This window comes from Stegodyphus dumicola, chromosome 6 (genome assembly GCF_044657685.1).
Source record: "Stegodyphus dumicola isolate Sdum_Otavi_A_Nest chromosome 6, ASM4465768v1".
Lineage (NCBI taxonomy): Eukaryota > Metazoa > Arthropoda > Arachnida > Araneae > Eresidae > Stegodyphus > Stegodyphus dumicola.
This window is the reverse complement of record NC_140773.1, coordinates 193992483-194015339: the sequence shown is the minus strand read 5'-3', so window position 1 is coordinate 194015339 and position 22857 is coordinate 193992483. Positions and strand designations below refer to the sequence as shown.

At 32.6% G+C, this 22857-nt stretch overlaps 1 protein-coding gene across 1 annotated transcript in view; it reads right to left on the bottom strand.

The window, feature by feature from the left end:
• Nucleotides 1-653: 653 nt before the first annotated feature.
• The window catches only part of LOC118182577 (sorting nexin-14-like), a 60635-nt gene continuing 38431 nt past the window's right edge, over nt 654-22857 (bottom strand). The window contains exons 23-29 of the mRNA XM_035351953.2: nt 20019-20073; nt 14176-14299; nt 10959-11123; nt 10535-10565; nt 10336-10400; nt 7144-7223; nt 654-920 (exon numbers count right to left, since the gene is read on the bottom strand). Of these exons, the coding sequence (XP_035207844.1) occupies nt 825-920; nt 7144-7223; nt 10336-10400; nt 10535-10565; nt 10959-11123; nt 14176-14299; nt 20019-20073 (616 nt within the window). The 3' untranslated portion in view covers nt 654-824. The remainder of the gene's footprint in view (nt 921-7143; nt 7224-10335; nt 10401-10534; nt 10566-10958; nt 11124-14175; nt 14300-20018; nt 20074-22857) is intronic.

Genomic DNA, 22857 nt, shown 5'->3' with positions numbered 1-22857 from the left:
TGTCTGTAAGTGAAAGTCTGAACTGCAACTAGAACTGTGAGAAAAAATTCAATGCATATTTGGGAAGATGTTGGGAACAGAAATAGAACCCACCCATTGCAGATTTTCCAAGGTAAACGTTAGATGAAGAATCCCCTGTTTATGCGTCCGGTATGGCATGTGTCTCTTAACTTATGCTTGTATTCTCAGTTTGCAATCTACACAATTAGGTTATTCAATTACGGCAAAGCACACAAGGGCTATCTGCCTAAAAAGAGGGATGCCTTCGTGGAGGACTTTCTAAGGGAAACTGGTTCGTATACACATTACACATGGGGAAAACCACGAAAACGACCATGCAGCTAGCCCGCTCGTGGGATTCAAACCTCGGACCGAACTACCAGTGTTCAGCGTCTTTACTGCTCGGCCGCCGGTAGGCATATAAGCATTTGAACTTGGCGTTCAATATAGCATTTGTTCAAGTTCTAACAAATATTGAACAATTTAAAAATTAGTTGCTACCAGAGCTGACTACCTAAGGTTTTAATACATTTCTTTTCTGAATATAATTTCTGTCTCAGACAAAACTGATTTTCTTAGTCAATAAGATAAATAATAGAAAAGCATTATCCCTTCTATGTTACATATCTTATGAGAATAAGATAACAAAGAACTGGAAGATAAAGAACAATTTATTTGACAGCAACAGTTGCTATAAATAAGATTCCATTTGTACTAATTTACAATTGAGAATGTACATTTATAAACCATATATGGAAAAGACTAGCATATATTCAGTTGGAATGTTGTTTCAGTACAACACTTTATAAAATATTATAGTCCAGTCAATCCATAGCAGATGCTACAGAATCAGTTCTGTGCATTTCCAAGAGTTCAGGAAACAGTTCAACAGCCAAGATGTCTAAAAGTACATAGGAGATCTGAAACAATATAAAATTCAGGCAATTAAAACTGTTTTCAAAATCTTGCATTTATTATTCTACCAAGAATTAAACAATTACAACATTTATAACAAATAAGCACATAAATTTTCTCTCAATATTTATCTTTCTAATATTGGAAATGGCATAGGACAGTCAGCAAATGTATACAAAAATAAAACTACAAGAAATACTGACATAGGAACCAGTTTCATTTATTCATAATACAGTCAAAAGTCGTTAATCCGGACTCAGCTGGACTTCGGCGATTCCGGATTATAGATCATCAGTTTAAATCTGGTAAAATGGCATGCAGAAATTATAAAATTAAAAATATGAAACCGTAATTTACGAAATAAAGAACAATTATGATCTAAAGTGTATCAAAATTTACAAAAAAAAAAAAAAAAAAAGCTTAATATTTATTTGTTTACTTTATTAAACATTTCTTTCAATGTAAGTTGTTTAAGTTGCTTCGTTTTTTATGTGATAATACATTCTCTTTAATTCTATAAACAGACATAATTTCTTGTTCAGTTACAAAGTTCCGCTGTTCAAGTCCTATAATTGCTGTGTCGAGAATACCGACTAATTTGTCAATCGAAATGTTTTAATTTTCAATAACCTCTGTCACTTTCTTCGCTATCAGAAGCGAATTATAACGATGAGGCATTTGATTTAAATCTTATCAAAGACGGCGTACATCGAAATGAAATACTACATTTAGTAAGCAATTATAAGCCAAATAAAATAAAAACATCTGCCCTGAAGATAAGGATAGTGCTGACAGATCAACTTGCGCTGCAGCGTTAAAGATAAACAAAGTTTAGATAAACAAATGTTAAAGTTTAGATAAACAAAGGATATGCCTTTATCCATTTTTTGCAGCAATTCCACTTTTTGTTTAATGGACTCCGAAACATACTTTCGCTTTGTAGATCCGTTACATATTAGTAAATATAAATCGGAAATTCTATTTGACATAATCGAAAGTTCAAGCTTACTTTTATAAAATTGCTCTAACAGTCTGCAAAAAATAATAAGCCGGATCCAATTCGAAGATTAAGGACAACGCAATCTGCAACATTAACTGAAATAGATAATTAGATAATTTTAGCTTAGCTTATACCGTCCGTTATACATTAAACGCGCGTTCATAAACGTATTTTGCGCACACGCAAATTCGCAGGCGTAAAGGTCTTACGCGCATGCGTCAAAAGACGCATGCGCAGAAAGTTTGTAGCTTTGAGGTCCGGATTATAGATCATTCCGGATTATGGGTGTCCGAATTAACGACTTTTGACTGAATTTTTACCCATGTTCAGGCTCTTATTCCACAGATGAATGATGGCATCAGATTTCTAATATCAGCTGCATCCAAATCTTTTCATTGCTGGTGCATGGTTTGATTGCATTCATGCAGCACAAGGTCTGGCATTATCCTGACACTTACTGTTGAAACTACATTCAAAGACAAAAAAAAAAAAAAAAAAAAAAAAAAAAAAAGGGGGGTGACGCACCAAGAAGGACTAACGCAAATTGGACACGAATTGATATGCATACATGTTTTGATGGAAAAGGTAAAATTTTAAAGTTTGGCAGAGAATGAATGGACATAAGAAGCTGCAATCCAACTTAAATGTGCAACTGGCAGGACATTAACCCCTTGTCTGTGACACCTGAACTCAGTTCGGGCAATGCAAATGCGTCGATTTTGGAATGCCCGAGCTGAGTTCGGGCAAGAGAAAAATCGATGTTTCAATTCCGTGAAGCCCAAACTCAGTTCGTCCAATGCCTAATATGTGATTTACCATTTTCCGAATATACGGGCCTGAAATTTACAAATATACGAGCAATCAGAAAGGAGATACCACTCGATTTAAAAAAAAGAGAGAGAAAGGTGACATTTTGGCTTTTCAGCATGGGAAATTAACAGTCCTCTAAAATGGCATGATAAAAAGAAATTTACCTGCTTTCTTCAGTCCACACTGCAGAAATGATTGAGACGGAAGATCGGAAGGAGCAAAAGAAACCAAAACCTAAAGTCAGTTGCTGACTGTAACAACACTATGAAAGTGTTGATAAAGTTGATCAACACCTTACAGACTGTCCCATGGCCAGAAAGTGTTGAAAGAAACACTATGTAAAGATATTTTCTATCTTCTGGATCAAGCACTTTGGAATTCCTTTATTATTTATCAGTCATCATGCAGTGGAAAATGTAATATGAACTATAGAATCTTAATTGTGGAACAAATCTTGAAGGTATATATTCAGCCATATATCAGCCTGTCGGCTGAATATATAGCTTGAAGCCATATATTCAGCCGACAGGACAAGGTTGTCATAATATGAAGTTGCGACTTATGGGTCAACACTTTCCTGAACATATTCCACCAACGGAGAAAAAGACTACTCCAACCAGACAATGTTCCCTTTGTTGTCGTAAAACTGATGAAAACGGAGAGTAGATACAACGCGAGACTCCAGTTTATTGTAAAGATTGTGATGTAGACTTGTGTGCTGTGCCATGCTTTCGTATATACCATTTTGATGATAATGAACAAAATTAAAGAGAAAAAAAATTTCCATTTTTGCCATGTTTTTCTTAAATATATTCCATGTGTAAGGGGTTAAAGAAGAGACTTTGCATTTCCAGGTCATACATTCTTTGTGAATTTCATTCCATGTACTCAGTAACTATGCCTCACATACGAGGGCTATCCAGAAAGTAGATTACGTTTTGGAATAAAAAAATAAACAAAGTATAGGAAACAAATTTTATTATATACAGATGAAAGCCACACTCAAATACTACTTTTCTACATAGTCACCATACAAATTAAGGCATTTATCGTAGCGATGTACGAGCTTGGAAATTCCTTCGTCGAAAAATTCGGCCGCCTGCGCCTTCAACCACTTCGTTACCTCTTCTTGCCTTCCATCTTGCACAAAACTTGTGGTAACCAAGCTTTTCGCTGATGATTTCGTGCAACAAACTTCGCGAAATTTGTGGAAAACTCAAAGAAAGTTCCGTTATTGTGAAATTTCGATTTTCACGGACTTTAGCATCGACTTTTTCGAGAAGTTCGGCGGTCACTATGCTGGGTCTCCCACTTCGATCTTCGTCGTGAACATTGGTTCGGCCATTTTGAAATCTTATGACGCACTCCACCTTCAGTGATAACGTTGTCCCCATACACTTCACGAAGCTGCCGATAGATTTCTATCGGTTTACAGTTTTTTGCAGTCAGAAACCTTATTACTGAGCACACCTCGCAGCTCGCGGGATTTTCAATTAACGCAGACATTTCAAACCGTCACAGTATCTGAACGGAGCACAGCACGAACCTCTCACTAGCACGGCTAGATGCACTGAGCTGCGCAACGCTCTGACCCCAAGATGGCCGCGCTAGCCCCGCCCCTAGCGGACACAGACGGAAACGTAATCTACTTCCTGGATGGCCCTCGTACAAGTGGAGAAACAGTATATGCAGATGACAGCATTTGGAAGAGGATGTGTAGTTGGGTTCAAAGAAGTCGACTGGTCTAATTGACAAATTCCTCAACATTTGGATAGGAGCGATGCCACTATTAGACGATGTTGGTGGGAATGGCCGCCCCATAGTCAAACACAATGTCAAGAAGGGAGATGATAGAAGAGGACAGATCAATCATCAGAGCGAGACTCAGAGCCCCAGATCCTATGTGCAACTGGTGCTTCAGTGATTGCAAGGACCCTTAATAGGCAGCTCAGAGGAAGATGACTGAGGTCGCTGTGCTCCTTGCACTGACTACCATTAACCTCTGTACACTGACAGGACCGTTTGCATTGGTGTTGGACACATTCGACCTGGGAATGTTCCTTGCGACAGCAGAATCGTCTTTGGTGATGAATCCTGCTTCAAACTGAGCCCTAATGTCCAGCAAAGATGTGTCTGGAGATGCCTTGGACAGCAGTGGGATACCAAGCTGACTGTCATTTGCCATAAGGCTAAACAACCAGGAGTGATAGTCTCAGGTGCTATTTTATTTAATAGCAGGATCCCTTAGGTTGTTGTCCGTGAACACGCTTACAGCACAGCGGTATGTCAATGGTATTCTATGCCCCATTGTGCTGCCCTTCATATTCATGACCTCCTGGGCTTATATTTCAGCAAGATAAAGCTCGCTGCTCACTGCTGTAGTTTCTACTGCTTGGCTTTGTGCTTGCCCAATATTGCCCTGCCAGCAAGGTTGCCAGATCTCTCCCCCCATTGAGCATGTCTGGAGCATTATGGGAAAGGCCTTCCAACCAGCACAGATTTTGCTGATCTAACTTGCTAATTGGACAGATTTGGCACAATATCTCGCAGAAGGACATCCGCCAACTCCTCTCAATCAAGCTGAATAACTGCTTGTATAAGAATCAGAGGTGGACCAAAGTGTTACTGACTTGCAAAGGTCTTTTTCTTGAAATCACCCAATTTTTCTAAAATTGTATAATTTGTTTTTCTGTACATGTACATTACATCTACTAATTTTTCACTAAGAAGTGAAAACAACAGCCATTTTTAAAAATGATAGCACTTAAGAATTACATATACCAGCAATTAACTGACAAAACTCTAAATGGGGGGGGGGGACCCACAATAAAACAATTATCTTTTCCACTCCCTTTTTTGCCTCTTCTCCCCATATATACAGCAATCTGTTTTAGCTTTAAAAAACACCACAGAACCACAGAAACTTGGCACTGCGTACACTGTCGGTTCTCTCTATGTACACAATATGTTTCAGAAAACTCTTTCTGATGTTGTTAAAACATCAGAGAATTGCATAAATTTGGCATCAGCACATAAACTCCGGTCCATAAAATTCAGTTGCTTAAGAAATACAGCTTTCATGGATTTTGAATTTTTGCATGAGCATTTTTGCTTTGCTGAGCAAATTGCCACATTTCTGAAGAAATGCAGTGTTTTCTTTTTCATCAGCTAACAAACTCCACACTACTATGATTTCTTACATTGGAAAATATACATATATATATATATATATATATATATATATACTAAATATGCACTACTGAATCTGAAAATGTAGTCTTCAGCTGAAATTGGTGCTTGTCAGCTGCTCACATATCAGTTGCTACATACATACATTTTACAGTCATCAAAGGTTGCCTATTTTAGCAATATAATGTATTGCCTTATGAATGCATTTCCGGAGCTATGGATAATCAGAGATTACCAATAGAACTTTAAAAAAAATTCCAAGGAAAATTTTAAGAGGTAAGATAAAAATCTGGAAACTTTCCTGATTAGGATTAACAAAGTTTGGATACTAAATGGTATATATTTTGAATGAGATGAAGCTTTCATATGTTATGATGAAACATTTTTTGATTGTGGGCATACACAATAAATAAAAAAAAAAAAAAAAAAAAAAAAAAAAAAAAAAAAACAGATAGTAAATTGCCACATGTAAATGTAGGGGAAAAAAAAAATGTAGTGACAGCAGATAAGGGAATTGTTTAAAATAACAGAAGGTATACAAGTTCTTAATGATGGTAAAAGGTAGTTTATACCATTCTATTATAAACAGTTTCACCTGAAAGATGCTGGTAAAAGAAAACAGGATCTCACTTTTATTTTCTGATTACAGTGGTTTAATGATTATTTGAATCTTGTGATTGTACAGGCCAGGGAAGATGAGTAACTCCATATTCTTTAAATATAACTGAAAAATTTCATTTTGATGAATAAAGGCATTATGATCTTGAAAGATGCAGTTATTCACAGGAAAGCGTATCTGTGGCATTGAATAGAAACAGTCACTTGAAATGGTTATGTGGTCAATGATATTTATTTTTTCTTTTTAACAAAGTGATTATTATATTTTCTACAAATCAAAACGTGACTGCTCAACATATAACTGAACTTCAGCCTGTTTTGCAGTACGAAGATATAATCCAAATAGCATCAACAATCTAATTTCTTTGGATCTTTCTAGCTTTAGCTATTCTTTACAAAACTAAGTGTAGTTCATACATCAAATGCTAATCAAAAATTAAAACTTATCATTTATAAGCTATACGGATGTTTTAAAATTATGAATAAAGATTAAATATATATTTCTAAATTTACTAATAAACATTCAAGAATAAAAAATAACATAAAAGTGGAAGATAGCACACATAAGATAACAATATAGATCATTTTAAAAATACATGAAATTGACTTACTTGTTTATTAAGTAATGGATGCTGTAATATATCAAACAACAAGTTTATACTTTCATCAAATTTCTTTGTGATCATGAAACCTATTAAAATTAACAAAGCTATTCAATAATATAACTTTAAATAATGTATATAAATCAATTTAAAATACTTACACTAAACATAATTTATATATAAGAAAAATTAAGTTCTGATATACTATTATCTTTTCATGATAAAGTTTTTCATAAACCAGTTTTTATATCATAGCACTCAAAATTTTTATTATTCATTATTTAACAATAAAAAGCCACATTTAGTTCTGATATTATATTATATATTTCATGATAACGTTTTTTATATATCAGGTTTTAGGTAATATGATAAAAAATTTGTTATTGTTCATTAAATCCTTAAGAAGTAAAACATAATGTTATGAAGTAACATAAGAAATTTAAAATGAAAATCCATTAACTCCATCATTTAACCAAATAAAATATGTTTAGCATGTAAATGGAAATAAAATATTTCTGCCACACATAAGGAGGGGGAAAATAGGGGAAAGCACACTCATTTGAATTTGCAGAGAAATAAACATAACTACTGGGTGCAGAAACAACACAAAAGCATAGTGACATGAATGTTTCTGTAACATTTCTCAGGTTCTGCTATATAAAATTAGAGTAATACATGCATTTTCTAAAATAATTTGAAATATCCATCAGCAAGAAATTTCCAGGTTTGAAGATATATGAAATTCTAAATGACGAATGTAATTAATGAATACAAGAAAAATGACAGGAAGTGACAGTTGATGAAGCAAACAGAAAACATATATTTTTGTAAATTCAATGTTTTTTAAAATGTAAAACAGTTATTACAGTCAGACAAAACACATTTTGATAAAATAAGTTGCCACAATTATTTCCGTTATTGACTAACAGCCATTAGCAAATTTAAGGCTTCCAAGTTCAAAATAGGGAGATGCCAATTCCCACAGGTTTTTAGAAATGTAGTGTGACGTGCAATTTTGCAGATGTATTCTATGAAACTGGCAACATCACCAAAAATCATATCAAATTGGCTCAAGAGTAAGAACACTTCATTTGTTGCTTGTGTTGGCTATATTAAGAGCTTGGTGACAAAGGCAGAACAGCAACAGACAACTAGAAACAGCCTGTTGATATTAAGCAGATACTGATAGTGAAGAATCAGTATAATATTTATAAACTTGTATGACTAATATCAATCAATCAAACTTCTAGGATTAATTTGTAAACCTCCAATAATTATTATTCAGCATGTTATTTTAACTCAGATTAAAAAGACAGTTCAACTGTGAGTATAAGACTTCACTCACAGATCTCCAAGTGTGTGATTAAGCCTTGTTTCCACAGAAATGTATGATATAAAAATTACTGAAAAATAAATATATAAATAAATTCAAGATGAATAAAATTTACTGTTGAATATACACAATTAGCAAGGGTATTCTTTAAGTAAAGAATCAATGGCAAAAATTAATTTTATTTTAAAAATATAAACATTTAGTTTTACTTGCAATGCTCAACTTTATGTTCTTTGCTTTCAGAGCATATTTTCAATGTGACCACAATGAATTCTGGTATTATATATGAGTTTTAAAAAAGTGGTTACAGGCTATATTTCTTTGAATATTGGTCATTTTATATCAATAAATTTTCTGAAAGCAGTTTTAGAATGTAACTGCAGTGGCTCTGTAAATACAAAACATTCATCAAGAAAAATTTTATGTGGTTTCAAGGAAAAAAATGCTAATTAATAAATTACCGATTGCTACAGTATGCAAGTTTGCATGTAAACTAAGTACATTTATGTATAGAACAGATAGACTAAAATCAGTTAAATCCTTTTTCAGTAAAAAGAGTTGTCATAAGGGCTGGATTAAGATTTTTAGAGGCCCTAAGTACTTTAAAGATTTTGGTGCCCATATATTTACTTCTTCCCCTTATTTCTTTTTTCTAGGTCATAGTTTAGCTGCAACATTCTGTGGTAAAACTCAGAATGGAAATTTTTCATGGTGCCCTCTTTCCTTTGATACTCTAAGCATGTCCTTTTTTGATTTAATTGTTAATCCAGTTCTGGTTATAATAATTATTTTAGCCATGTATTAAGATGGATGGCCTTTAACAGATTTAAGGCTAGTCAGTCTCTCTGGGCATGGTAAAATAAGTAACTAAAATTAATGTTCTATAACTTTACATGCAAAATTTGCAAATCTATTTGCTAACAAATTCACAGACTTAGATCAGTTTTCAGTATCCATTACTGAAGAAAATTAAATTTTTTTTATCAGATTTAGAAAACAATACAATAAGATGTTATTTTCTTCTTTGTGATAATTGAGTTTTTAATGGATATACAAGTCATTATTAAATTTAGAATCAGCCTTATAAAAAGATTAACAATAAATATATCTTCAAAAAATCTTTTATGTATAAGTATGGAATGCTTTATATTTTTATATTTTACTTATTAATGAATAAATCACTGATTCGAATTTTGAACACTGTATGAAAATTCTGCATTGAAAGAATGGTTAGGTTAGGTTAGGTTATTTAATTATGGCAAAGCTTCAAGGGTTATTTGCCAAAGGGGAGGGATGCCTTCGTGGAGGACTTTCTAAGGAAACTGACTTGTATACATGTTACACATGGGGAAAACCACGAAAATACCCATGCAGCCAGCCCGTTCGTGGGATTGGAACCTCAGACCGAACTACCAGTGTTCAGCAACTTTACCGCTCGGCCACTGGTGGGCCATTGAAAGAATGTTTCCATCCACAGTGTAAAAAAGGCTTTGATAAAATTCTCTACTTTCTGTAATTTCTTGATGAATGCTTTAAGTTGCACGTGTCTGGTCATCTGAAACAACTTTATTCTGCAAATGGATATATAGCCCAGAACCATATTTAAAGAAATAAAGCATGCAGTAACCTTTATCATTCTCTACATTAATAATAAAGAAGTATTACATCAAAGGCAAAAATATTTTTACGACAGAATATTCCATTTAAATCAAGGGGAGGGGGCATTAAGTATAGTTTTTAATATATAAAAGATTTTGTATTAAGAAGAAGAAAAGAAATAACTGATCAACAAAAATTAATCACAAAATTAAACAACTCATTAAAATATTTTTTTGTTATTGTTGTTTATGAGTAAACTGTAATCGCACTAGGAAAAAAATCTTTGGTTTGTTTCAATGCTTGTCTGGCTCGTTCTGCTTTTTGTCTTCTAGATCTAGAGCAAAAGAAATTTGAAATAAAAAAGTAATCAGTGTTCATACTTAAAGATGCATGAAATGTAGATATATTTGTAAGAAAGTAAATTTTAAATGCATTTAATGTTTATTTTCTATCTAAATAGGTACATACCGAGGTGGATCATCTTCAAAAAAGAGAGCATCTAAATTAAAAAAAAGGGGGGGAAATAAATTTAAATATATTTTAACCCATTAAAATATCATTTAAAACAAATGTAATGCATTAATAAAAAAATTCTCTCAATTCAATGAAAAATATACATTTATGCAATTAATTAACATTACAAATATGAAATACTATGCATTTGTTACTAAAATCTATAAACAGTAGTGTTTACAAATCAAATACTGAGGTTAATAAAATTATAAGCCATTACTTAGGGAAAGGGGAATTTGTTTGAAAAATATTGTCAAAATAATATACTAAAATAATTCTTGTTTTTACATAAAATTTTTAAAGGTGAATGTATTTTATACATGATGAAATGCAAATATACTTATTAGAAAATTAAATATTAAGTACATCACTTATTTACCACGTAATAAATTAAGCAGTTCTGCCAATCTTTGAGGCTTGAATGCCTGCTGTAGTTTGACATCTAAATACCATTCAACACCAGCCTGAAGAGTTTGCCTTATTAATATATCACAGGTAGCAAATAGTTGAATAACATAATCAGGAACATGAACAACTTCAACAGCTTAAAAATAATGAAAGAAAAAATTATTGATATTTTTGGCTGTCAAAAAGCAATTAAAAATGAAAACAAAATGAATAACATTCATTCAGTAGAATTTTATGAAACATAATTTAAAAAATGAACAAGGAAGCCAAATGATTAGGAACAAACTGCTAATACATTATGTACTAGTTGGAATATGACAGATTTTGAGCTTTTGGAATCAGCTTGTTGCTTCCAAAAAATAATAGTGTCTAAAAATAACATTATCATTTACAAATTCTATTTTTTACATAAGGAAAAGAATTTCTCTTAAATCTCCTCATGAACACATTCACCAAAGTGCAGTTAGTTGAAGTATGTAATCATCGCCAAGTATAATGTCAACAGAAAAAGATTACCATGGTCTTTGGTACTCTCAATTACTAATATTAAAAAATCTGATGTGTGCACCATGACTTCCTTGTATGGAATATTAAATTATACACATTTTTTCTTGCATTTCATTTAAACTTATTGGATTGAATTAAATCTACTTCGCTGACAACACATAAACCACGATAGAATAAATGCATTCTTTAAAATTCCCTCTAGTATTTGTTTACCATAGCGACACTCTGGCACTAGATTTACTTAACAGTATTATATTTCGTTCATATTATAACTTATAATGCACAAAATTTATATCATTTAAAGAATAGAATTATCTAATCCTTGCCATATGTTCTATTCAAATACTATTATAAAGCTAGAATGATGTAAAAAAGAAATTAAGCAAATAAAACAAAAAAGAAACAGTTTTTCACAGACGATTGAGTATTTCTCATTCAATTAATTCAGTTCTCACTTCGCGAGAAGGCAAAAATACATAAAAACTCAAAATATCTATTTTAAAAATTATGAAATGAATCTTAAACACTTATTTCCTCGAAAAAATTCCAGAAAGGTTTAAGCATGATTTAATTAGCAATAATAAATGAAGGCATTATCTTTGTTGTTGCGAAGCTAAGTTTCTCTAGATTGGCAACAAATCCACTAGTCTGCTGTTTCAAATGTAAACAAACAATGGCCGCCATCAAGAAAAGGATTAGGCTTAGCGGCACTTAAACAACTTTAAAATTGTTGATAATTCTAAAAATATTGCATAGAGATTTACTAAAGGCATAACAACCTTAACCGGAAGATAAAAACAACATAATTCAATCATTTTTAAAGGAAAATATGTACAATTTACAAATATATAAGAGTAAAGAAACTGAGATCACTGAGCCGGGTAACAGAGTGGATATATATATATATAAATATATTTATGTCCTATATACAAAATTTCAACATTCTGAGGCTACTGGTTTTTGAGTTATGCAAGATACGTACGTACATACATTCATACAGACGCCACGAAAAATTCTCTTCAGAATTAATTTTAAAGCAGTTTTATAATTTTTTTTCAGGAAACAAGCCTTTTATTCTGTCCTTAAGTACCGATATCACGCAAAAAACATCATTAAATTGCATTCGATTGCGGTCCAAATGGATATTTTCATTGAAATATGCTGCCTGAAACTTTTCGCGATTACAATACTTCCTTTTTACTTCGTACAAGGAAGTAAAAAAAAAAAAAAAAAAATATATATATATATATATATATAGACATTACTGTGCAAGTCTTTTCTCAAGCTGCCATGTGCTGACAGTCACGCAGTGATGAAGCAAAAAATAATAAATAATGATTCTCCAAGCTAGCATCAGAGATGTAAATTATTCAGTAGGTGTAAAATTAAGGGCATTTCAATGCAGAATATTTTGGTTTGAGAAGTAAGCCAAGCAGAAAAATAGCTGCAGAGTGAAAATATTGTTCATCCAGATTTTCACTAATAAATGATTATTTCTCCAGTATGGTGAATTTAATGAGGTGAAATTAAGAATCAGGACTCTTCATTAGTTTTATTATGAAAAAAGGTCCAATGCACATGTGTAACGAAATAAAAAAAGTCAAAAAAAAAAAAAAAAAAAAAAAAAAAGTTGCTGGCAGTTGGGAATTCCAGATTTTAGATCATTCCGCATACCGGACGTCAGAATTTTGGACTTTGTACTGTATACTGTAATTTTTTAACCTTGCGATTTTCAAAAATAAAATTAATAAAATGGAAGGGAGAAGAATATGCTATATGTATTGCTATTTACATGACTGTTTAAACAAAGTGAGTTAAGCTGTAGTTCTTGATGTAAAACTGCTACAATTTCAATCTACTTTTAAATGTTTTTATTTTTTGAAATATAATTTACCAGTAATTTTTAGCCTTAAAGATATGTAGTGTGTGTGTATATATATATATAACTCTATGTTCAAATACCTCATTTCATTTACTTTTCATTTATACAATACAGGCAATATCAGAGAGCTCTGAGGTTTGTGTGTGAGATTGGTCAACTTGATACTGCTGAAGTAATACAAAGTCTAAAATAGAGAAAACGAAGACAAGTAAGGAAAATCCATTTATAGAATAAATCGGCAAACTGAAGAAAGTGAAAGATACAGGCTTTAAAATACCTACTAAATATTTCAGGAAATTAAGACTCAAATTATGAGGACAAATTATAACATTCTATGATGTAAAATGTACTGCACATTAAAGTCCAGAACTTAAGGCATGTGTAATGCACTGGTAATTAAATAGATAATCTTTCTTCCCAATTGTAATTTATAGAATTTTCTGGCTGCTCTCATGTATTTTGACAGACCCCTGATTACTTTCTCGCCTCTTATAAATCGGTCATGTGCTCAAGTTCCTTCTCAGTTTTCTGCCGCTTTGATTACCGTTTATTATTTGCAAACTGAAGAATATAACAGATGCTCTCTCAAACTATCAAGTATAGAAGTGAAGACAAAAGCGTAAAAGAAATAACCATACCACAAAAGTTACATATTTTAGCTATGGTATGGTGCTCAAAATTTGAAATTTTGATACTTCATAATAAGTAAAATATATATTGCAAAACAATTAGTTTAAAAATATTTATAAAAAATTCTATTTCAGAAGCAAAAATAAGAATATTTAAAGTATTATCTTACCTATATATACTATATAATCATAAATTTCTTTTAAATCAATAACAGAGTGAATAGAAGGTCCAGAAAATGTGCCTCTTTGGAAATTTAAGGAAGCAAAATTATTCTTATACAATCCTGAGATCAACTGCAAAGAATAATACATAAAAGTGAGAAAACATATTGTTAAATGTCACAACTATGAAGCTAAAATTGAACAGATACTGTTAATACACTTAGGTTGCTATCCCACATCCAGTTGTTTCGGAAGAGCAACTGTTTGGAACAATTTTTCGGCTTTGTCACAACAGCCAATCACCACATATCATCTTGGGATAACACAGGGGAAACTGGTTCTCCATTACAAACAAAGCTAATAGCATTTGAAGCTGATAGGTTGAAAATGAAGAAATTGCATATTTTTCAAAAGGAAGGAAAAAGTCGCATGTCTTTCTTTCAGTAGTAAACCAGGCAGAAAAACTGTCTGAAACAGTTGTTCGTGCGAAACAAATACGGGGCCTTATTCATAGACAATTAAATAGTAAATTTCATCCTATATTATGAAAAAAAAATTTTTTTTAACTAGCCACATAATACAGTTATTTAGTTACACAGAGAGATTAAACAACAACGACAAAAAAAAAAAAAAAAAAAAAAAAAGAGACACCATGACAAATACTCAACAAAGGAATGTTGCAAAGCTATTCAACAAGCATTAGAATTATGTTCAATAGCAATATTACTATACATTTGTTATGCACTGTTAATGGCTAAAGCACTAATTTGATATTTTAATAATTTTCTTTTTTATCAATGAAATTTGCAGTTATTTCAATATGAAATCTAGATATGAACCTGATGTGTTATTAGATCTGAATTTTTAAGAAATTTATATCACATGGCTAAATATACAATTTGAAGCACTTTTAGTCAAACTAAAAGTGCTTCAAAATTTCACAACTTTCTATTTTAATGCTTCAATTTTATTATAAAATTAAGCACTAATTTAATTAAAACTGACAGCACAGAGTTTCTAATTGGGGTCACTACTGATTCACTGGTCAATAGCTGAATATGCATGAGCAACTGATCAGCATAGTAAAGATCCCATTGATAACAAAAAATATTAATATTGTAAAATTGATACTTAATGTTTTTTTGATATAAAGTTACATCATATAACGGGTGGCCATAATTAAATTGACAGTGCTCACAGTGTTCTGTAGCATGATCTATTTGCGAGAATGATGCCACATTTTGTAGGAAGATTAAACAAGACGGGGAACGAAGGATTCCGCGAAAAAAAAAAAAAGTTCCAAAAGTCACCGCTAGGGGAATATTTGGCGCTGTGTAATAGAAAATAGAGTGTTAACAAATGCAAATCAATACGGAAATTACCTTTTATTTTGCATTCAAATGAGGTTCAACGTGGCTGCCGTTGTTGTGGACCACATATTGCATTCTGTGCACAGTATGCACAATAGCAGAAAGTAACATGTCTGCAGGAATCTCCCGTACAGTCCGTGATATGTTATCCTTCAATGTAGCCAGGTCCTGGACCACTCCTTGATAGACCTTGGACTTAAGGTAAACCCATAGCCAGAAGTCGCATGGGATAAGATCAGGCGACCAAGGTGGCCATGCAGTTGGAAAGTAGCAGCTAATGACTCTTTCTGCTGTGAATTTCCGTCGTAGCATCTGTTGCACCCATACAGCAACGTGTGGAGGGGCTATATCTTGCATGAAAATGATTTGCCCCAGGCATTGTCTTTGCTGAAGTGGCGGAATAACATAGCTGTTTAACATGTGGCGATATTTCTCTCCGGTAACAGAACAGGTTTCCGGTCCTGTCGGGGTAATGTTCTCATAGAAGAATGGACCTTCGATAAATTCCGCTGTGAACCCACACCAAACAGTTACCTTGAATGTAAGGGAATTGCTGTGACTGCATGAGGTGATATGTCATCCCAAGTTTGGCAGTTCTGGGTATTCACAGTTCCATTCAGGTAAAAGTGGGCCTTGTCTCCCCATAAGATCATTCATCACGGCCAAGCATCATCCATCTCCATTCTGGCAAGAAAGGTGAGAGCAAAAGTCAATCGCTTATCATGGTCGGGGTACAATAACTCCTGTACGCGGCTAATCTTGTACGGATAGAAGTTGATAATCTTGAAAATTTTCCATACTGTACTGTAAAGTATATCCATAATAAAAGGTAATTTTATTCTGTATTAATTTACATTTGTTAACACTCTATTTTCTATTACACAGCGCCAAATATTCCCCTAGCGGTGATTTTTGGAACTTTTTTTTTTTTTTCCCGCGGAATACTTTGTCCCTCGTCTTGTTTAATCTTCCTACAAGATGTGGCGTCATTCTCACAAATATATCATGCTACAGAACACTGTGAGCACTATCAGTGTAATTATGGCCACCCGGTATTAAGGGAAAATCATATAAAAGAAATATAAGTGAAAAGATACACAAAAATTATAAAAAAATTATATTTTTTAAAAATATATAATAAATAATTTTTTTACATATTTTTTTAAATATATAAATTTTTCTGTGCAAAAACTTCAGCATAAAAAAGTAAAATCCAGAAACGCAATAAAAACACAAAGAACACAAAACTTCTTCAGAAAATATATCATTACATACCCCTTGCAAAAGTTAAAAGATTTTAATGTTCACAGCTCCAATCACATAAAAATTTGAATGGGCCAGAATGGCTTATACAACTGCTAATCTGTGATATATTTGATCCTGATATTATGTTGCAATAAGAGTTGATCACATGAAGAAGGATGCCCAAGCACAAGTCTCATTCAAAACACACCTGGATGCTAAGTTTTGAAATTTAAAAGTCATCCAAGAGAAATATCCCAAATAAAAGTACAAGTAGTTACTGAACAACATAACTGACTTTTCTCTCTTCTTATGTAGTAAAAGCAAGCTCTAGTAAAGTCAATTTACTATGGAAAATAACAAACAGGTTAAATATTTTTTACCAAGGTGATTTAAGAATTAAGTTAAGCAATTTTAGGCCAAATATTAAAAAAATTGCAAGAATACATTGCAGCGATCATGTCGTGGCATGCTTGCTTGGTATGTAGTTGCTTGCTCATGTCACCATCTATTAGACCATTGAGAAGTATAGCAATGCATAAGTTTTGCATGCCCTTGAAGATGATAATGACCTTGGGATTTGATCCTGAGTCTCTTATATGGCAGTCGAATATCACACTGGTGTTGCAAAAGAGTTCCCCACATGACAGATTCTGATATTTGAGCTGCTTTGTAATGCGAGCATTCGATTAGCCCAAGATCGCTACACATTCCCTTCCCCAGCATTTTTTATGTGATATATATATTTTTTTATTTCTAATAGTAAGGCAAAACGTCATTGCCTAAGACAGTCTCTGGCATGCCAATATAGGGTGGTTATGGAGTCATAACCAAGAAGTACCCCATAGCGACAAAGGTGGGCTCTGTTCAAGATCAAAGAGTGGGCAAAATGGTTGAGCAAATATATCAGTTTGGCAAAGATGTTTACTCAGGCATTTATGGTCTATAAGTAGCCAAAAAGGTGCCACAGCATTAAATCGTGGATATTCTGGCAGGCAAGCAAGATTGTTAGCCTTCCATTGTTTCATCTTAATGCTATCCAACAATTTTGACTGGTATCTTTGTTTCATAGCCTGTTTTATTCTTAAACTTTATTGAGTAATATGACAAATTTAAGTTTGCTGATTGTAATAGTGATGCACCTTTTCATATAAGGAAATCTGCCTGTTCATTTCCATAGATACTGTTGTGTTCAGGAATCCACTATATTCTAATTTTCTTATTTTTCTGCAATAGGCTTTGCATTAATTCTTGGCACTGAAGAACTTCTGTTGATATAGGGGTTTCTAAAGAGCCAATGGCTTGAATTGCTGCTCTTGACTTTGATAGCAAGATAACATTCTCAAATTTATAATGCAATGTCAATAATAGTTTCAAGGAAATTCTAAGAGCCTCCACCTCACCATCAAATGTATTTTGGTTTCTCCCAGCAGAGCCATAGAAGGAAAATAGACTGGAATAAACTCCTGAATCTGCAGACATTAGATCATCACTATATGACTTGTCTGTACAAACATGTAATAAGAATGTTTTTCCCATTGGCGAGCACTAGTCATAGCCATTGCAAACTACTAAGGCCAGAAGTGGTGATCACTTTATTAATGAAGGCAACTAATAGGTGAGCTACCATTGCCTCATATGAAGGGACACTTTACATCCATGCCTTCTCCAGTATTCAAACCTAGGCCTTTGAGTATATCAGCCAGAGTCACTAAATATTTTCTTGTCTGGGCGGCACTGCTGCCCAGACATTTAGACATATGACTGGTCACTGTGAATTAAACCCGGTTCATGGGCGTGTTTCCGAGCCCAGTGCATTGATGGGATTGATCATTGTGTTGATGAGCTGTATCTATGGTATGTGGCTGTGCTCAGTTGGAAATGTTGGTGCATGGTTGAGAGAACCTGGTTTATTGGTATGTGTTGCCATTAGGTTTGAGATGCAGCATGTGTGAAGAAGTGCCTTGGCCATGAGTGAGCCATTTGTCCTCAGTGGGAGGAAATGCGTGTAGTTCTCCCAGTTGTCACTGTGACGACCAAGTGGTCTAATGTTCGTTGGTGCTGTTGCTTGCTCATGTCACCATCTATTAGCACCATTCAGAAGTACAGCAGCGCATGATTTTTCCATGCTCTTGAGATTCGATTCTGGCAGTTAAATATCATACAACTGTTGCAAAAGAATTTCACATGCGACAGACTCTCAAGCATTAGCTCTCAAGATCAGTATAACATCAAGCACAGCCATCACATTAATTGAAATTAAACTTTTGCCCTTAGAATCACCCGACCAATTTCTAAAAACTTATTTATATTTGTAAAATTAATAATAATAATAATAATACAAAAAATAATAAAGCATAAATCATTTCCCCCCTCAAAACTTTTGTTCATACTCTATTTGTTATCTTTAAGTTATTTATACACAATTATTTGCATTATTGTTATGTTGTATGTTACAGAGAAAATATACAAGGGATCAATGTATTCTTTGAAAAGGGTTTAAAGCTCCCTGGTCTGGCATACTGGGAACTGTTATTATTCATACATGGATTTCAAATCATAGCAGTCCTATATTTTAACCTTCAGAATTTAAAATCTATTTACCTCATAGCTGAGTTTTTTAAACTTATGATTTCATTAATTTCTTTTATTTAATTTTGGGATGCAAAATAAAGACCAAAAGGTATTAAAGTACTAGAAAGCCAAACATAAATCATTAGCTTTGATTGAAATGGATAACTTGCTACTTATTACATTTGAATAAGTAACCAGTTATTATTAGAGTTGAAAAAAAGAAGAGATCACAAATTAATGCATATGAAGTAATCTAGCAAGTACAGTGGAATGGACATATATTTTGATCAATTAATAGGGGTTCATTTCTGTTTTCGATTATTTTTCATGATTCAGCAATCAAGATAAAGTGGAAGTCACATAAGTTACCTTTTTTATAATATAAAGTTTAGCTGATTTAACACATTAGTTCTAAATTGGTTTTACTAAAGATACTTCAGTAGCATTTTATACATCAGAAAAACTATACAGAAAACTTAGAAAAAAAATTACGAAAGGATGATAAATGATTTAATAAAGACTTAGGTTGCATTCACATCAGTTTCTCATATCAAAATAAACAGTCTTAAACATATTACTTTTTGATGGCTACTTAGTTGTGCAAATATTTATGCAGTTATGAAAAAAAAAATCAATATAAAACAAAAGAAGAAAACTGGACATACCTTCTCATCGGCACTAGAAGATGTAGATTCATTCATCTCTCTCCATACTTCTTTGCTAAAAATGACATTAGGTCAATGAATGCAATCTTAAGACTTAAGACTTAAGTTTTTGCTATGTAATTATATTTCTATTGTTTAAGTTTTACTACTTTATTGATATTTAATCCCACAAAATATGAAACATCACATTTCATATTCAGGTTTCAGAATTCATAACTATTCATACTATTCAATATCTTCAAAAAAATCATGAAATTATGGTGAATTATTAAGGCTGTAAATGAACTTAAAAAAGAAGATCAGGATTACTTAACTAAGGCAAAGCACATGAGAGTTATTTGCTTATGCTCAATCTCAAATTTGACCAAGAGAGCCTTGGGGATGGAAATTGAGAGTCTTGCATCCCTTTTCTCTTAATCTGAATCTTTGAAAAGGAAGCTTGCAATGATATTATATCTCATGGCAATCTAACATGAATACATACAATGCTAGAATGACCTTTTCACATTGTCTTTCAAGTTATTCATATGCACCAACTACCCACAGTTGTTCGATTCCTCCTATTTGCTGCAATTTGGTGACTTCTTGCCATATCCAGTGTATTTAAATAACATTTTTTTATGCAATGAAAGAGTAGTTGAGTCTAATAGTTAATTCTAGGCTAAATAATGTCCACATTTTTCCTTTCAAAAGTTTAAAATATATATATACATATATATTAAGATGTTTGTTTATGTTTTTAAATCATTCAGCATAACAGTTGCTTTCTTCTCCTTCCAGCCAGTGAATGAATGAGTGCTGAATTGATTTTCTTAGCAAGAGTGGGGTGAGGTCGGGGTTGCTGGAGTTTGCAGATTCGACAAAAATGGGGACAGCTTCCTATTGGTCATCAAATGATTGATGTGATATAAATACATTTAAAAATAAAGAGCTAGCTACAACATAATCTATCATCTCATATATTTTTTCCTTTCTGCTGTCTCTGCTCAAGGGTATTCATATTACCCAACAATATTCATTTAATATTGTAATTTTTATAATACTACTTCTCGGAATGGTAGAACTATATTCTGCGGTGGACGCATACACTTTCTACTATATCCTGTGTTCTCAAGTTAGGTTGACTCTTCATATAGTTCTAAATACTCATGCCTCGCTTAGTGGAAATTAAACAGATGGTGAAAAATCAGTTTTCAATGATCATCATACTATGTCTAACAGTATATATGGGGTACAACAATACTATTCATTGTGAGATTTATTTAATAAATATCATTCATAAGTACCACTGGTAACAGACTGAAACAGCACTGGAAGCTGATTCTGTAAAATTTCATCACTAAGACAAAGCAGCAATTATTACTGGCTGAACTGAAAGTAAATATTTCCATTTTCTGAGAAGCATGGGTAACAAAGAGTTTTACCCAAAATTCGCAAAACTGATCTCTTTCAGCTGAAGTGTCTATAGAAAAATTAACCAAACCAGCTCTTCAGATTAGAAATTTATCAATCATATACTATATTTTAATAGCATCTTAACAAGCTTTGTCAAATGACAGCTGATTCAAACATGAAGAACTTGCTACAGCTACTATTATTATTACAGTTATTGGCTTCAATATATAGCACTGATACTATCTACATGTAAATTATAAAATGAATATTATTATTGGTGAAAACAGATTTAAAATATGAGCAGTGTAAGAACACTATTTATTGTAATAAAGAACTTAATATTTATTATAAGTTCAAACAACAGCAGTTAGCATTAATTGTTATAAACTTCCTGTACTAGTTTTGAAGTTTTTAAAACAGAACCTTCTTTAGCTGTGTGAGTGAAAATGATAAAACACAAGTTTACGCTTATGCGATACTAGTGAAAACAACAGGAAGGAAAATGCAAGAAGGCTCCATCAAAAACATAGTTGCTGGTACAATCTAATGCTGAAAAATGAAAATATCTATGAAATAATTTCTTTAAAAGCTGAGAGCAAATTGGAGTCTGGATCATTCACTAGAATTGAAAGATTTTTATGACTCTAAAACACCTATAAAAGATCTGACTCAGAAACAGATGATTTTTTTTTAATAATATTGGCTGTAGAAAAAAAAAATAATATGATTTTTTGTCCAACAATGTTAAGCAACAGAGGATTTGTGCATTTCTCAATATATGCTTCATGCTCCTTAGTGCAAATTTTTAAAGCTCTCTTAGTTTGACCAATGTACGTTAAACCACAATGGCAAAAAGTATTGTGTATACCTCAGGATTTCATATCTGGAATGAGATCTTTATGTATGGAGCTGCGAATTTTATTCATAGGAGAAAAAAATGGCGTGAAAGTTAAACTTCTGCAAAATGCATGCAATTTTACACCTAATAAATGGAAAGAAAGGAATGACTACAGAATTTTTAAATCTCCTAAACTGAAAGAGTGCTTTTTGCTGTGATGAGATGAGAATTTTTAACTGCTTGGTTAACAGTGCTAAGGTTAAATCCTTTACTTTTAAGCAGTTTAATTCTTGATCAAAAGCCGACTTGAAGGAACAAATTTGGAGTGCTCAGAAAATAAGAGAATAAAAGAAGGCTAACTTCTGTTTACTTCAATGACAGGACAAGAGTTTAACATGTTAAAAAAATACAGAAAAGAAATTTCTTATTTTGTGAAATTATGGCTTTGAAGACAATTTTAGATTTTATATGTTCCAATTAGGATTCAAATTATTAAGCTCCAAAGCTTTTAAGGTCCAATTATTCATATAAAAATACAAGTCACAGGCAAACAATTGAAATTTGTTAACTCTAAAATATCAAATATTTAAACAAGTTGAAATCCTT